Genomic DNA, 18,539 nt, shown 5'->3' with positions numbered 1-18,539 from the left:
CAATCACTCCCCTTTCCTTTCAACCTCCCCAGCCCTAGGAAACCACCAATATACTCTCTGTCTCTATGGACTTACATATTCTGGACATCTCATGTACACGAAATCATGTAATATGTGATCTTTTGTGACTGACTTCTTTAACTTAGCATAATGTTTTCAAGGTTCAACAATGTGTAGCATCTATCAATACTTCATTCCTTTTTATGGCTGAATAATATTCATACCGTTGTATGAATATACCACATTTTGTTTATCCATTCATTAGTTGGTGAACATTTGGGTTGTTCTACTTTTTAGCTGTTATAAATAGCAATGCTATTAATATTCATATAGGAGTTTTTTGTGTAGAAATGTTTTAATTTCTCTTTAGGTATCTACGAGGGAGTGCAATTGCTGGGTCATATAATAACTCTATATTTAATCTTTTTTTTTTTTTTTTTTGCAGTACACGGGCCTCTCACTGCCATGGCCTCTCCCACTGCAGAGCACAGGCTCTGGACGCGTAGGCTCAGCGGCCATGGCCCACGGGCCCAGCTGCTCCGTGGCATGTGGGATCCTCCCAGACCGGGGCACGAACCCATGTCCCCTGCATCGGCAGGCAGGCTCCCAACCACTGCGCCACCAGGGAAGCCCATATATTTAATATTTTGAAGACTGCCATTATTTTGCAAAGTGGCTGTATCATTTACCTTTTACCCATAGCAAATGAGGGTTCCAATTTCTCCACAGCCTTGTCAACACTTGTTATTGTCTTTTTGATTATAGCCATCCTAGTGGGTGTCAAGTGGTATCACACTGTGGTTTTGATTTGCATCTCCCTGATGGCTAAAGATGTTGAGCATCTTTTCATGTGCTTATTGTCCATTTGCATATCTTATTTGGAGAAATGCCTATTCAGATCCTTTGTCCATTTTTTAATTGTGATATTTGTCTTTTTGTTATTGAGTTGTAAGAGTTCTTTATATATTCTAGATAGAAGTCCCATAGCAGATTCATGATTTACAAAAATTTTCTCCAATTTGTAAGATATCTGTTCACTTTCTCGATGGTGTCAAGTTTATTGATTTTAAACTTACTTAAAACTAGGCCTTGTTTCAAAAAAGCTTAAGTGGTTAAGTGGTTTATGAGTACATATAAAATACAGGATGATGAAATAAACTATAAGGAAATAAGAAAGGAAGGAAAAACAGTGGCAAAACATAGGTAGAATATCAGGCCAGGCTTGATGGTTATTATGAAAATGCTCACTATAAAGTTCTAGAAACTTGCTACAGGTGGGTCATAAATTTAGCTTTACGTTTTCTAATAGTCAATGTAAAATAGAAAAATTGATCAGTTGGATAAATCATAGTGTATGTAAGAAAAACAAATTATATAAAGTAAGCATAATTATTACTGATTTATTATTACTGAATTATTACCATGATCATATTGAAATTTCCCCAGAGATTTCATAAAGAAGAAAATATGAGGGCAATTAACAATGTTCTTCACAACATCCTTTCAAGAGAAACACTGATGAGTTTCAGAGGGCTATTTCTTACTGCTTACTCCTTAGTGTAGATGGCAGGAATCATAAAACAAAGAGCTATTCAGTAAAGGCTGCCCTACAGAGAGCCAATACCATTTGGTTTAGATAAACTGACAGCTTTTGCTCATCTGGATTACCCACTTTTGAGCATCTAGAGAAACAAACAATATGCACATCCTCCAGGCAATCATACTTAGTATTTCAGCTAAGTTTCTGAAAGATATTGGGAGGCAGTAGGTTTGAAATGACAAGTGTAATCCATATTGCCAATTAAAAGCAAACCATATATTCTAACTGTCATTTGAGCTGACGGTAAAGTGACATTCTCTTGAGAAAATTAAGGATACCAACAAGATTACATATTTAAATAGGAGGCTATACCACTTCTGTTTAGAGAGGAGCCAAAAGAATACTCTTGGTCAGGTCCAAGATTTTCTTTTGAAAAGTATTCTGAATAGTCAATGCACAGGTAATAATATATGATCATGGTCCATAATTCTGTTACACAGTAGGACAAAATGTTAGTATGAAAAAATAGGTATAACTGAAGACATGTCTCAGCCTACCCAATCCCCCAAAAAAGCACCTAAAGAAGAACGAGATTTTAGCAATGCTACTTCCATACTCTTTAAGATAAGCTATTTGAGGAATATAAATCCAAGTAACTGAGTGAGGTGTCTTACTATATTGGATTGTTAATTATAAATGAGTCAAAAGTTGGGTGACATCAGCTACCAAAAACAATAATTTTGGTTTTAGACTATTTGAGTCATAGTCCTTTCTACACCACTTAGATCACTACTTATGGCCAGCCAGTCACCTGTTTTTATAAATGAAGTTTTACTGGAACACAGTCACACCCATTTGATTACATATTGCCTATGGCTGCTTTGGCTCTACAACAGCAGAGCTGAGTAGTTGCAATAGAAACGGTGTGGCCCACAAAGCCTAATACATTTACTATCTGGCTCTTTACAGGAAAGGTTGCTGACCTCTGCTTAGATATCAGTAAAACTTCCAGGTTGTGATAATAAATTTTTTTTCTAGTTTTATTGAGAAATAACTGACATAGACCACTGTATAAGCTTAAGGTGTCTAGAATGATGGTTTGACTTAACACATGCTGTGAAATGATTACAAAAGGTTTAGTTAACATCATTCTCTCATACAGATACAAAAAAAATCTCCTTGTGATGAGAACTCTTAGGATTTACTCTCTTAACTTTCCTATATATTACACAGCAGTGTTCTAGAACTTATTTATCTTATAACTGGAAATTTGTACCTTTTGACCACCTTCCTCCAATTCCCCATCCTCAAACCCCCTGCCTCTCGCAACTACCAATCTGATCTCTTTTTCTGAGTTTGGTGTTCTTATTTTTGTTTTTAGGTTCCACATATAAGTGAAATCATACAGTATTTGTCTTTCTCTGTCTGACTTATTTCACTTAGCATAATGCCTTCAAGGTCCATCCATGTTATCACAAATGGTAGGATTTCTTCATTTTTTATGATTGAATAATATTCCATTGTATATACATTCCACACTTTATCCATTCATCCTTTGATGGACACTTAGGTTTTTTCTATATCTTGGCCATTGTAAATAATGTTGTTATGAACATGGGGTGCAGATACTCTTTCAAGTCAGTGTTTTCATTTCCTTTGGATATATTTCCAGAAGTGGAATTGCTGGATCATACGGTAGTTCTATTTTCAATTTTTTGAGGAGTCTCCACACTGTTTTCCATGGCAGCTATATCAATTTACAATCCCAGCAGCAGTGCACAAGGGTTCCCTTTTCTCCACATCCAAATCACTATATTATATTTTGTCTTTTTTTTAAATTTTTTGAAATATTTATTTACTTATTTATTTTGGCTGTGTTGGGTCTTTGCTGCTATGCATGGGCTTTCTCTAGTTGCGGTGAGAGGGGGCTACTCTTCATTGCAGTGCATGGACTTCTCATTGCAGTGGCTTCTCTTGTTGGAGACCATGGGCTCTAGGCACACAGGCTTCAGTAGTTGTGGCATGCAGGCTCAGTAGTTGTGGCCCACAGGCTCTAGAGCGCAGGCTCAGTAGTTGTGGTGCACTGACTTAGTTGCTCCATGGCATGTGGGATCTTCCCGGACCAGGGCTTGAACCCGTGTCCCCTGCATTGGCAGGCAGATTCTTAACCACTGTACCACCAGGGAAGCCCTGTTTTGTCTTTTTGATGTAGCCACTCTAACGGATCTGAGGTGTGGTTTTACTGTTTTCATTGTGGTTTTAATTTGCATCTCCCTAATGACTGGTAACGTTGAGCATTTTTTCATGTACCTGTTGGCCTGTAAATCTTCTTTGGAAAAATGTCTATTCAGGTCCTTTGCCCATTTTTAAATTGGATTATTTGGTTTTTTTGCTATTGAATTATATGAGTCCTTTATATGTTTTGGATATTAACCCCATATCAGACACATGGTTTGCAAATGTTTTTCCCCGTTCCAAAGGTTATCTTTTCACCTTGTTGATGGTTCCTTTTGCTGTGCAGAAGCTTTTTAGTTTGATATAGTCCCACCTGTTTGTTTTTGATGTTATTTGTGCTTTAGGTGTGATTTCCAAAAAAATCGTTACCAAGACCCATGTCAAGGAGTTTTTTTACTATATTTTCTTCTAGGAGTTCCATGGTTTCAGGCCTCACATTTAAGTCTTTAATCCATTTCGAGTTAATTTTTGTGAGTAATGTAAGATAGGGGTCAAGTTTCATTCTATTACATGTGAGTATCCAATTTCCCCACCATCATTTATTGAAGAGACTATCTTTTCTCCATTGAGTATTCTTGCCTCCCTTTTCAAATAATTGACTGTATATGCTTTGGTTTATTTCTGGGCTCTTAAATAAAATTTAATAACTAGCATGTCTTGACGGTCATAGGATCTGTATCTAGCTCATCCAAGAAAGGTTTGGATTATTAAAGAACAAGTTTAAAAGCAGCCGAGTCAGAACATATTCCTGTTTTCCCATACTACAAGTTCTTAATTTATCTATCAAGAGACCATAATTATCAATTCTGATTCTCAAAAAAGGAATTTGAGAATATAATCTCTCTGTAAGTCTCAAGTATCAGAGGTCTATAATGAGTTATACAGCTTAGCTCAGCATTGATTCCTGACTACAGAGCCAATGCCACTTTATTCTTAAAAGACTTTTCCATGTCGTGATAAAAAAGTACAAGACTCTATATAGAATAGCTGATGTTCTCTACACACAAACATCGCCCCCCCAAAAACTCAAGCTTGCAGTTTAACAAGCAAGAAATATTTTGGATAGACTGTTCAATAAACTAAACAGGTCTGTTATTTGGAGGAGGACAGGAGTTGCTTTTAAAAAATGCTTTAAAGAACACTCTAAGTTCAATCAGACTTGAACATGCCTATGAAATCAACAAAATTAACTTGATTAGTAAGAACTGGAGTTCAGTCTTCATAGAAGCCCTTAACTAGCTCTGAGAAATTCCGATCTTTGCAGGTAGAGATTTTTCAATCAGCAGGACAACGTGAAGGGCTCTTACTGGGATTCAATCAGAGAGCAGTCTGAGAAAAATAAAACTTCTCAGAGTGAAGCCTGGGACCTAGGCTCTCACAGCTTCAGTCTCAATTAGTACTTTAGAACTAATGCTCAGACTTGTTTTCCTGCTATTTCATAATCTTTGTCAAGCCAGTTACTAGGTGCTAGGGACCTGTATTTGCTATGATTATTACAGTTACTGAGACTAAACTAACTACATGGTGGATTTTTTCAGATATGGGATCCCAGTAAATCTTCCACCATAAAGAAAGTAACATAGGTCTCTTTAAGAGGAGAGCTAATTAGTACTCTTACTCACCTGCTATTCAATACTCCTAAGATTTCAAAGATGATGAGCTCAAACATGGTGCAAGAAAATGCAAAAGTCACAGAGAAGATCACCTGTACCACATACTGACGCACCTGTTAAAAGTCAAATAGAGACTAAAAGTCATTTCCTTGTGTGAAATATTGAGTTGATAACCTTCTGGTTACAAGTCAGAAAACTTATATTAAGGAAGTTCTCAAGTTATTAGAAACAGGGCCATGACAGTAACTTGTCTGGAGCTAAAGAAATAGATGAAAGTAGGTAGTACTTCTAATTCATGGGTCACTATTATCATCCTCCTCCTGTGGATGAAAAATTTAAAGCACAAGAAGATGAAGTGACAGGGTCAGAAGTAGCATTTAGAATTACTGATGCACACTGACAAAAAAATTTACAGATTTATATATACAGGTTAGTGCTAAAAGGGTTACTTCAACATTCTGCAGACCTTGGACCAGTTTTAGAACCTCCCCCAGGAGGCCTTAAAGTATTGAGCAGAACAGAATCTCTGGAATTCTGGGCTATTTCAGACAACAACTCAAACTCCCTAGGGAAGTTTAATGGAGAACATACTAGAAATGACCCCAGATAGTCCATAACCATTGAGCTTATTACTAAATGAGAAAGATTAATTAGGAAATGTCCAGTGTAGGCTGTTGTCTTTCTGAATTCAAGGCTTAAGATACGAATCGAACCAGCCTTAGAATTTGGTATTAACTTAGGATGTAAGATTGGTAATTAACACTGAAGGCCAGATACCAAATGAATGAGCACATTTATGAGACATTATAAGTTAAATTCTCTCCCAAAGAATAACTATCTGCTATTGGTATATATACTGAGATGACTAAGGCATGATATTTCATGATCCTGGCTTCTGGGCTATACACGACTTGCCTAAAAAAAAAAAAATCAACTAAGCTTAATTATATTCTGCAATTTAAGAATTATATAGTGGCAAAAACTTCCCATCTTGGGAGTAAACATGATTTTTCTTTTTTTTTCTTGACCATCACAGGTCATGGAAGTTCAAGCATAACTCATTGTGTTTTTAACTGAAGTATAGCTGATTTACAATGTTTCAGGTGTACAGCTGATTCAGATATATATATATATATTTATATATATATACATTTTCAGATTCCTTTCCATTATAGGTTATTACAAGATACTGACTATAGTTCCCTGTGCTCTACAGTAGGTCCTTGTTGTTTATCTACTTTATATATAGTAGTGTGTATATCTGTTAAAACCAAACTCCCAGTTTACCCCCCCAACCCCCCACTTTCCCCTTTGGTAACTGTGAGTTTGTTTTCTACGTCTGTGAGTCTACTGTTTTGTAAATAAGTTCACTTGTATCATTTTCTTTAGATTTCACATATAAGTGATATCATATGATATTTGTCTTTCTCGAACATGATTTTTCTTTAATGGAGGTATTTTTCTTGTCTCATTTAAAACAATCTAAATTCATATAATATTAGCATAATCAAAATGATCTCTTCTCACCTCGTAGTCCTTAAACAGTTGTCGCATGAAAAAAAGCCACCCAAATCCAAAGAAAAGTATCTGGAGGAGAAAGAAGATAGAAGGTCAATATACATAATCTGTTGAGAAATGCCTTCTACAGACTATTTTACATAAAAGGTCGCCTAACTAAATAGCTTATTTCAGAGATTAAAGGCGACATCCACCCATATAAGATCTACTTATTAAAGTCCTCAACACTGGGACTAGATGTTGAAAGACTCTTCAATTTTTGAAATTATCCTTGTTTAAGTTAGACAAAAAATTAAAGTATGTATTTTTCCTGTAATCTTATGATAATCATTTTATGAGCCAGAGAAATTAGCAAATAAAAAAGGAGTCACTGAAACTTGCTTCTTACAGATGATTCCTGCTTGCAAGTATTTAGAAAAACAAAACAACTTCAAGGAAAAGGAGTTATTTTTAAGATATTTTTTAAAAAGGAAAGTAGTAGAAAGAGTGATATTTTCTATATGTTTTCCTTCATGGACCTTTCTCAGATTCTCCACCATCTTGCCTAATCCACTAAAGTGGTTTCCATCTCAGTATAAAGCCAAAAGATTGCAGGATCTCACATTGTCAGTTTTGGTTCAGGCTGGCATCAGAGACAGTAGCCACATGACAGCTCTGTTCAGCTTTCTAAAGCTCATTTGTTTTCCATTGGTAAATAGAACTTTCTCTACATACACATACTCTGACACAACTCCTCTTTTCTTCTTATATTGGCTAGGAACTTTATTGAAGAATAACATTCTTTTTTTTTTAATTATAATTGCTTTACAATGGTGTGTTAGTTTCTGGTGTACAGCAAAATGGTTCAGTTATACATATATATATACATATTCTTTTCCATTATGGCTTATTACAGAATATTGAATATGGTTCCCTGTGCTATCCAGTAGGACCTTGTTGTTTATTTTATATATATAACAGTTTGTATCTGTTAATCCCAAACCCCTAACTTATCCCTCCCCCACCCCTTTTCCCCTTTGGTAACCATAAGTTTGTTTTCTATGTCTGTGAGTCTGTTTCTGTTTCATAAAAAAGTTCATTTGCATCATATTTTAGATTCCACATATAAGTGATATCATATGGTAGTTGTCTTTCTCTTTCTGACTTACTTCACCTAGTGTGATAATCTCTAGGCCCATCCACTTTGCTGCAAATGGCATTATTTCAGAAAAAAAATTCTTTTATGCCTTCCCACTGACTTTAGGAGCAAGTGTGAACTTTTGAGCATGGTTTAGCAGACTCTTCCTCCTCTTGTTGTGTCCCTCCTACCCACCAAATTCATATTTTCAGCCACATGGAACTGCTTTTGCTGCTTTAGATACAACATTCTTTCATACCAAGACCTTGGCAGATGTTATCCTCTGATGGGAACTTCTCTCCAGTCCCCTCCCTACTTATCCTACAGATCGTAACTTAATTATTACTACCTCTTGAAGGCCTTCTCTGGTCTCCCAAATACAGGTAACTTGCTCTTTTTATATAATCCTATTCTACCCTGTATTTCCCTTACCAAAGCACTCACCACACAGTTTTTTAATGTCTAATTTAAAAACACCCTTTTTAAAAAGGCATTAGACTGTAAGTTCTGTGAGGATAAGGATCATGTTTGTCTTGTTAATCTTTGTATCTTCAGCACCCAGCACAATGCCTGGCACATAGCAGGCTCTCCATAAATGTTTGCTGAATGGATAAATGGTCCACAGTGAAAGATGTTTTGTTCTTCAGGAACATTCAACCTCAATTATTTGGTAATAACTTCTATGTGCTGTGCTAGGTGCTGGGGACAAAAAGTTGAGTAAGATAGTTACTACCCTCAAGGAGGTATAGTATAGTGGCGAAGACACTAAATAATTATAATGTGAGACATGCACATGATATTGTAAAAGAATATGAAAGAGGTAGACTAAACCAATCTGGCAGGGGGTTAGGACACATTTTTCTGGGGACGATAATACCTTAGATGAAGGAGGATTTAATTTAGGGTTAAAACCTGATATCATGTGCAAATTTGGGGGTTATATGCATTTCTCTAGAGAGAGGTTCCAAGGTATTCAACACACACTCAAAGGTTTCCACCATCCCTAAAATATTAAACAAACAAACACTCTTAAAAGATGAAAAAGAATTAGGCAGGTAAAAGACAGGTAGTGGGGGTAGAAGGACAGGGCTTTATTTTCAGACAGCAAAGAGCATGAGTAAAGGCACAAAGGTAAGAAATATTGGGTTGGCCCAAAAGTTCGTTCGGGTTTTTTCATAAGATGTTATAAGATGTTACGGAAAGACCCAAACGAACTTTTGGGCCAATCTGATAGTATGGTATATACTGGTAACTACACACAGTTTGGTGCTGCTGGAAGATAAAATTCAAAGAAAGAAGTGGTTAAAAATAAGGCTAAGAGAGGAGGAACAGAGAACTAATGACTGAAAGCCCTGGAGGCCACTGTAAAGAGCTTGGATCATAGTCTGTAGGTGATGAGGAGTTATTTAAGTACAGAAAAGACATGGCTGGGTTTATTTTGTATAGAGCACTATGGTAGCTATTTGAGGGAAACAACACTGTAGAGAAAGAAACATGATAGGAGGTTGTTGCAGCAGTCCCGATGAGAGAGATGATAAAGGCCTGAAGTAAGACATCGGTGGTTAGAGAGGAGGCAACAGATCTGAGTACTTAGAAGGTAAAATCAGCAGGGAGGAATCAAAGATGACTAGTTTGGGATACAGGATGAAGGGTGAGGCCACCCACTTTACATAATGACTACTGCAAGAAAACAAAGGTTTGGGAATGGGGGTGGGAGGTAGGACGATGATGGATTCACTTTTAGATGTGCTAAGTGCTTGAGGGCAAGCCAAATTGACATAAAGGACAGATTAGGAAGGTAGGGCTGAGATGCATCTAAGAGCTGAAACCACCAAAGAATATGAGATCACCCAGGAATAGTACGTAGTAGAGTGAAGAAGGCAATATGCCAGGAAGAAAACAGTAGAGGGAAGGAATGGGAAGAAGAGACCAGGAAGGAGACAGAGGAGGAATGGTCAGAGAAATAATAGGCACCAGGACATTGTGGTATCCTGAAACCAAGGGAATAGAGTTTAAAGGATTGTTAAATGAGGCAGAGACAGGCAACAGAACCAGGACTGAAAAGGCTCAAAGGACTTGGTAACTTGTTGGTCAACGCTGACCTTCGGAAAACAGTTTGAGTAGTGAGGTGGAGGCAGCAACCAGACTCTAGTGGGCTGGGGATGCCCGCAGCGGGCGGCGGGGGGGGGGTAGTGGGGGCGGCGGCGTGTAAGGCAGTAGAGACAATAAGCACAAATAACCCAAGGGACAGCCAAGAATGAGGCAGAGAGAAAACATTAGAGAGTAGCCTAAAGAAGCATGTGGGGTAGAGAGAAAAATTTACAGGCCAAGGGGAAGAAAGCAGTAAAGAGATAAACAAATATGAGAAGGAACTGATAGAACACTGGAGGTGAGTTGATGATGTTATTAATTTATTATTATTAGCAACAGCTACCTTTTACTGACCATGTGGTATATTCCAGGAACTCTAAGTGCTTAGCCTTGCAATCTCATTAATCATGAAAACCAGATAAGGTAGGTTTGATTGTCTTTATTACAGAGAAGGCTGAGGCTTAACAGAAGTTAACCCATTTATAGTAAGTTTCGGAATCAGGATTCAAGCTGAAGTCTGGGTGGCTGACTCCAAAGCTTGTGCTTTTAACCACTTCCCAATAAGCTGCTCCATGATCAAAGGCACAGGTGGAAAACATCGCCTTAAACAGGAGTAAGGGGCACCTTATTTTCTCCCATGGGAGGAAAGGAATCGGGAATGGTTGCGGATATAAATAACTGCTTAGATTAAGATGTAGGAAATAGAAGGAGCTCATACCTCTTGGCCTCAGTTTTGTTGATATAGTAGGAGGCAAGGTGGTCTGCTAAGAGTAGGAGGGTGAAAATGGAAAAGGGAGCTTTGAAGAGTGATAAAGACTCAGAGAAATTATGAGGGGAAGGGAACAAGCAGCTGATTAAAGTCAAGAAAAAAAACGATTCAGTGAGCTAAGGGTGTCCATAAACTTATGGCATCGGCAATCTGCACAGTTGTATGATTTTCTACAGAAGGCTTTAGGCCCCTGAGTTAGTAGTAGACAAACTATAGCAGTGATCCGAGCGTGGACTTTTATATGTAGGTAAAGAAACAAGAGGATATGAGAAAGTAGCTTGGCTCCATGAATCCAGACCGAGTAGAAAAGGAAGAGGGTGAATAGATTAGGAGAAAATACCCCTAGACTACCTGGGAGATCCTTTGGCTATTATAAATCATTACCAGTGGAGACATTTAAATTTATAGTTTAGAGGCCATATTTAAATGACTTCTGAAGTCATGACTGCAGATGGAGAAGTTAGAAATTTAGGGAGTATTGTATATGGTGGAGATGGATGAAAAAAGAATAAAATATTTCACTAAGAGCACTCTGAAATGGGATTTCGACAAGGAAAAGAAAACAAGTGAAATTGATAAGTCTATATGCGGGGGTGGGAAACAGAAGAAAAAGAGAAAGAGGTACATACCTTTATATTTCATTGTGGGCTTCTTTCACATTGAAGAAATGCTTAAAAAGAGTTTTACACAAGTAATATGAAAAAAAATACCAGGAGAATTCAAGAAGTCCAAGATTAATATGAATTCTGGCAAGATTACAGAGGATCTAAAAAGCATGCAAAAGGTAAAAGCGATTTCAAACATTTTTGCAAATAAAATAGAAAGTGCACAGCTCTTATTCAAAAAGAATATTTTTGAAATTGTGCAGAGTCTTGACCTTGGGACTTAAGAGTGTACTTTGGAACTGATAAGTCTTATGACTGTAGAGAAGGCTGAAAACAGAGGTTAGATAACAGTTGCTTTTACAAAAAATAACTCCTACATTGAAAATTAGCTACAGATTTGAAAAAAATAGATGGCCATTGGCAGGACAGTTATTAAAGAACTGACAGTAAAAGATCCCTTTCTTGGATCATTTACTTACACTTTTATTTATTTAACAAATATTTATTAGTGTCTAATATGTGCCAGGCCCTAGGGGTAGAATGGCAAACAAGAGAGCATGGACACTGCCTTAAGGAGTTTATAATCTATGGAGGAGATAGACAAGTAATTATGAAACTGTGACAGTGCTGTTATAAGTGAAGTGGGCAAAGGGTACTAGGAAAACATGTATAGGGACATCTAGTCCAGTCTGGAAGAGGTTTTTTGGATATCCATGTTGAGATCTGAAGGCTGAATAGGAGTTAGCCAGGAGAAAGAAGTGGAGAGATATGGGGAAAAGGTCCAGAAAGAGAACAGACTGGTGGAAACCTGGAGGCATGGTAGCATGGCCAGGTTAAGGAATGAAAAGAAGTTTAGTAAGGCTAGTGTGTTATAAATTGAAGTGAGAAATGGTGAGGGCCAAGGCTGAAGTGAAGAGGTAAGAGCTGGGTCTCATCATAAGAGACCCCATAAGCCACATTAAGAATGTGAACTTTATCCTGTGACAATCTCTACACCAGGATGTTGCCTGAGACAGACCAGATTCAATATGTGACCTCTGATTTCAGATTTCGTTTCAAATAAATCTTTCAGTTCATACAAAACAGGAAAAATGAGGGGAGGGTGTTTCTAAGGTAATCACACCTCTCCAGAAAGGTGCTTTTTACTAAATATTTACTAGGACTACTATGTGCCAGAAACTGATCTAGATGCTGGGGAATACAGTAGAAACAAGACAGAGAGTATCCTGGACCTCATGGAGTTTACATCTAACGAACACAAACAAACAAGTGATAGATATTTAGAAGAAACTAAAACTGGGACATGAGACAAAAGGTGGCTGGAATAGAGGCTACCTTGACTGGGGGTAGGGCGTCAGGTAAAGCCTCCCCGAAGTGATATTTTTACTGATACCTAAATGATGATGAAGTAGCCACATAAATATATGGACAGAGAACAATTCCATGCAAAGGATTCTTCGGGTCTTAGTTCCTCACTTGTAAAGAGCAGGTTTGAGAATTAAATTTAATATTGCATGTGAATGCATGTGTGAAAGTTAAAGTATTATATGGCATACAAGATCAGAAAGCCACTTTCTTGGTTCAACTTGTCAATCAATTATATCCATGTTAAAAATGGTTATAACCATCTTAGTGGTTATAATGTAATGCCAATTTCCTCACTGACATTCTTATTTTTATTCTGAGTGAAAAAAATGCTACTTAAATATTGTCATTTTTCTTGAGTTGGTACTAGGGCTAAAAATAACCCTGAGTTGTCATAAAGGGCAACAGGAAGCCTTGGAAAAGTTAGAAAAGCAAGAGAATTACATGTCCAGATTTTTATACATAGATGCATTTGAATATTATGTAGCCAATAAAAACTATAGTTATGAAAACTTATAAAGAATGGTAATTTTAAAAACAAAAAATTTATCCTATCAGGTTGTTCCTTGTTTCATGCTCTCTAAAATGTTTTAATAAAAGGTTTCAAGAAACAAGGACAATGCTCCACTCCGAAGACAGAAGCATTAGGATAAAGCAATACAAAAACAGAAAAAAACCCCAAAACCCTAAGATTTAGTTTACTTTAAACCCCCAGAAGGAACTGTTTCTGTCATGTGCCACTTGAAAAAAAAAGAACAATTAAGAAAGAATACTTTAAATTACTGGAAAAATGGGGGTGGGTGGAGGGAAGATCAGTAATTAGGTAGTCTGAGCTTCTACAAATTTTATCAGTTGGCCAACAAATATTTATTGAGTACTCGCACTTGGAGGGAGGATAGAGCTATGAAGAATTTATCTCAAAAAATAAATTCATAAACAAATACATAAATGATATCAGTGCTATGATAAATGCTGTGAAGAAAATAAAACAGAGTAACTCAACGAACTGACATGGTAAAAGCAAAAGGCTCACTAGATGAAGTTTCTATAGAGCAGGGACAAGTCAGTGTCTTATTTTAGTTTTGTATCCTCAGAACTTTATATAATGCTCGATAAAAGTTTGCTGACTGTACGAATGAATGAAGGTGGCCAATCGGGAAGGAAAGAGGGTTAGAAAAAGATCCGAAAGCGTGGGCAGCAAACAGGATGAAGGATGGAGGTGTTACTGTACAAAGGAAACCTGATACTTATTAGATCTCTGAAGTGACGGCGGCAAATTTCTCCGCATCCGGATTCAGGATTTGACAGCTAAACCAGCAAAGCCCTCACGTGCCCCCAGGAGCCAGCAGGGATTGGCGAGTCGCGCCCTCCGCGCCCGGAACCACACTCTTCCCTAATCCATGAATCAGCGGCGCAGTCCAGAGCTTCGGGGCGCTTTGGGGGCAGCTCCCTTCTCATGGCACCCGCTCTGAGAGCTAAGGCCACCTGACCTCTCCCAAAAGTGAACGGAAAACCTGGGGGTGGGGTGGGGTGAGGAGGAATGGAGTCTGGGCGGGGGGCGCGGACCGCCGCAGGACGCCTCCTGACAGCCAGGGGGCAGGGAACCGGATGCAGCAAATCCCACACCCTCCCCAAGCTCTGGGCACAGGTGAGGCGGGCACTGGCCGCGGGAGAGAAGACCGAGACCCCGGGCCAGCCCGCATCGCTGAGGCCCGGAGGAGACGACTCGGGAAAGGGAGGCTGAGGAGTCCTGGGGCAGAACACGGTAGCTCACCTGGGAGGTAATCATGATGCTGGAGTCGATCAGGAAACTCATGGCGAAGTATAAGGAGGGCTCGTGCCTCCACTTCCCACTCCCCAAGGCCACAGCACGCTCTGACCACGGGCCCCCTCACACTGGCAGCTGTCGCCCGCGGGCCACTGCCAGGACCTCCGCTCGCCAGCCCGACGCCATCAAGCTGCGCCCCAGCCAGCCAATCAGCAGCTACGTCCAGCGTTTCCCGCCTCGGGCTAGGAGTGGGCGGGTGCTGAGGAGCTGAGGGCCAGGGGAGGGGCCAGGGAGTGGCCGCTCAGGGGGCGGGGCGGGGCTTAATTAGAGGTGGCCTGGCTAAAAGGGGCGGGATACAACAATGTGGCCTGAAAATTCAAAAGCAGATATATTGCAAGGGAGCGTTTCCATTTCTGAGGCTAAAGGAGGTGGGCCCTGAGCTAACATTTTAAGTGGTAATTTTATTTTATAATGGTCATAGCTAATAAGATGAAGTTAATAATAATGATTATTATTATATTGAGTTAGACCATTAAAAAAACATGAGTTAGACCAGAAATCAGGCATTGTGTTCTAGATGTTACAGCTTATACTTGGCTCCACAAACAACTGCATAAAGAGGGAAGAGTGGAAAGGCAGGTTTTAGCAAATATAGCTAACCCAGTAAATTTGATGTGATAACAACAATAAAAGCACACCATCTTTAACAAGGGAGTGGTCCATCTCGTACTTGATGCCCATCAGACCACACCTGGAGTATTGCATTCTTTTACCGCGCTTTTAAGAGGCAATTAGATGTATTGGAGAATGCTCAGAGGTGAGTCACCAGATGAGGACAGATGAAAGGAATCGAAGAAAGAAGACTCAGGAACATTGACAGCTGTCTTCATATGAAAGAATGGATAGACTTGATATGGCCCCAAGAGATATTTGTAGGACAAAGGACTGGAAGTTAAATGAAGATAGATTTAATTCAAAACAAGGAATAATTCTTTAAGAGTCTGAAGATGAGTTATTTTAGGAAATAATCTCCCCCACCGCCTCAACCCATGTTGGAATTGCTCACATGTAGACTGAATCACTACTTCATCCATTCAATACTCATTGCGTGAAGGCTTAATGCACTGCTGTAGGGCTTATCCTTTCCCACCAGGACTCTACCTATTCCTTGTAGTCCTGTAGTCTTGGCCTGAAGCCGGCTCCAGCTGAGGGCAATCACCCAGTGTGGGATTCAAGGCTGCAGTCAATACTGGAAGCACAGCCTTGAGTGGACCTGCATCTTCGACCAGAGTGCTTAGATTACTGCAATCTGAGTAACTGAGACTCAGATTTATTACACACAAGGGAATGTGTCTTTCTTCTTAGACTTGAACTCTACTCATACTAAGCAGCCCGAACTACCTATCAGATGTCCAATCCCCAATCCTGAAGGCGAGGGAGCAGTGGAGGCAGCCCTACTAAGGGAGAGTCTTAAACCAGAGAACTTTGTGTCCCTGGCTACATCTATCAGGGAAGCAGTAGCATCTGTGTAGGCATATGATGAGTTAGATTGTCATCTATCAAGACTCTGTGATAGTGCAGAATGCTGGGTTAGCCTATCAAGGCAAACAGTTTACCTTGGTGGCTTAGTGGAGTGCATGGCGGGGATCAGGGTCTCAATGAATCTGGCAGCAGAAAAAGGTATGCAATCTCATTGGCCCCAGGGCTGTGTAAAACTCTGAAAGACACCATTCAGGATTCTCCCTATTGTTAACAACTGTGTCCAGGTCAAGGACAGGCATGGGTGAGCCAAAGAACCACTGCCCCCTGCTTTTTTTTTTTTTTTGCAGTACGCGGGCCTCTCACTGTTATGGTCTCTCCCGTTGTGGAGCACAGGCTCCGGACGTGTAGGCTCAGTGGCCATGGCTCACGGGCCCAGCCGCTCCGCGGCATGTGGGATCTTCCCGGACCAGGGCACGAACCCGTGTCCCCTGCATCGGCAGGCGGACTCTCAACCACTGCGCCACCAGGGAAGCCCCCCCTGCTTTTGACGGAATGTCTCCAGAAAACCTTCACACTAGATTAACGTCCAGTTGACTGTCCTTTCAAAGCAGGTCTCTTTCCTGGTGGTGGTGGACTCCGTCACCAAGATGGCTTGTCCTCTTACCCTTACCTCAGTACTGTTCTCCCAATTCACTCTAGCTGCTGCAGTCCTGTTCAACAGTGAGATCTGCTTCTGCCTCCAGGGACTGTCAAGCCACCTGGGCTCTACCTGAGCCCCCTGTTTGTATCCATTTTCCAAGGATGCTTTCCAAAATAGTTCATATTCATAGTTGCTGACCATTGTTTACCACTCATCTAGAGATTGACAGCCAGACAGCCACATAGATCTACTCTTAAAGAGTCTGCTGACAACATGACCAATCTGTGTCCCTTGGACCAGTGTTGTTCACGTCAATTTTTTGCACTCTTTTCCATAGCAGCTACAGCACCCATCTTCTCACACTGTCCAGCACCATCCACATCCTGACAGCTAACTATATTCCCCTCTTCCTCCAAATTCATACAAAAGACTGATCCTAGGAGCTGACACGAACACTAGATCCTTGGGAAACATCCTAGCACCTCTTCTCCTGCCCATGCCAGTGGCTGGATGACTTCTGTTAGGAATTTTCTTTTTAAACTTTTTGTCGTGATATAGTAGTAGATTCACATGCAGTTGTACTAAACGTACAAATGGATTTTTGAGATATAGGACATCACCAATTCCATGGCATCCTACTCCAGTTGTCTCCCTCCATGTATAGCCATCCTACCATGTAGCTTTCCTTGCTATGTCAGGTTCACTGAGGCCTTGAACCCCACTCTATACCCCAGTAATCCACCAAGGCAGGCTGGCCAGGAAACCCCAAATATTCAGAGAGGAGACACTTCCTTCCCAGTGGTCCCATGGACAGCATCTATACTTGGTACCTAAAAAGTTTATAGGTGCAGTTTTCTCAAAGTGTGGTGCTGTAACTGCTTGGGAAGCTTGTTTAAAATGTAGATTCAGGGCTTCCCTGGTGGCGCAGTGGTTGAGAGTCCGCCTGCCGATGCAGGGGACACGGGTTCGTGCCCTGGTCCGGGAAGATACCACATGCCACGGAGCGGCTGGGCCCGTGAGCCATGGCTGCTGAGCCTACACGTCCGGAGCCTGTGCTCCGCAATGGGAGAGGCCACAACAGTGGGAGGCTTGCATACCACACAAAAAAAATAATAAAAATAAAAATAATAAAATGTAGATTCATAGGCCCTAAGGCAGACCTGTGGACTCAGGATTTCTGAGGATGGCTCCCAGGAATCTGCATTTTTAACAACTTCCATACACAATGACAGAACTGGAGGACTGGTTGTGAGACTCTGCTTCCCACCTCAAAGTCCTTCTTCAATAGGGAAAGGTCAGCTCTGATTTGCCTGGAGAAAGGGGACTGAGGGCCAGAGTGTTTTTTGTGTGTGTGGTTTTTTTAATTGATTTATTTTATTTTTGGCTGTGTTGGGTCTTCGTTGCTGCACGCGGGCTTTCTCTAGTTGTGGTGAGTGGGGGCTACTCTTCGTTGCGATGTGCAGGCTTCTCATTGCAGTGGCTTCTCTTGTTGTGGAGCACAGACTCTAGGCACGTGGACTTTAGTAGTTGTGGCACACGGGCTCAGTAGTTGTGGCTCACGGGCTCAGTAGTTGTGGTTCGCGGACTCTAGCGCGCAGGCTCAGTAGCTGTGGCGCACGGGCTTAGTTGCTCCGTGGCATGTGGGATCTTCCAGGACCAGGGCTTGAACCCGTGTCCCCTGCATTGGCAGGCAGATTCTTAACCACTGAGCCACCAGGGAAGCCCCTACTCATTATTATTATAATGAATTTACATTCACAGTTTTCCTTCATTATTACTCTGTTTAAACATATATT

The 18,539-nt window shown here is 40.3% G+C and overlaps 1 protein-coding gene across 3 annotated transcripts in view; it reads right to left on the bottom strand.

Annotated features, from left to right (window-relative positions):
- The window catches only part of GPR89A (G protein-coupled receptor 89A), a 46,998-nt gene extending 32,163 nt beyond the window's left edge, over nt 1–14,835 (bottom strand). For 2 of the 3 annotated variants that reach the window (XM_082612695.1, XM_082612696.1), the window contains exons 1-3: nt 14,628–14,835; nt 6,916–6,975; nt 5,398–5,501 (exon numbers count right to left, since the gene is read on the bottom strand). In XM_082612695.1, coding sequence (XP_082468821.1) covers nt 5,398–5,501; nt 6,916–6,975; nt 14,628–14,669 — 206 coding nt within the window. In that variant the 5' untranslated portion in view covers nt 14,670–14,835. The remainder of the gene's footprint in view (nt 1–5,397; nt 5,502–6,915; nt 6,976–14,627) is intronic. The other variant, XM_082612694.1, reaches the window with a different exon arrangement.
- Between the last annotated feature and the right edge of the window lie 3,704 nt (nt 14,836–18,539).

The sequence above is a fragment of the Mesoplodon mirus genome, assembly GCF_964341445.2.
Source record: "Mesoplodon mirus genome assembly, chromosome: 3".
In the NCBI taxonomy this organism is placed as follows: Eukaryota; Metazoa; Chordata; class Mammalia; order Artiodactyla; family Ziphiidae; genus Mesoplodon; species Mesoplodon mirus.
Note: the sequence above shows the minus strand (reverse complement) of the source record. Positions and strands in the feature narration are given on the sequence as shown.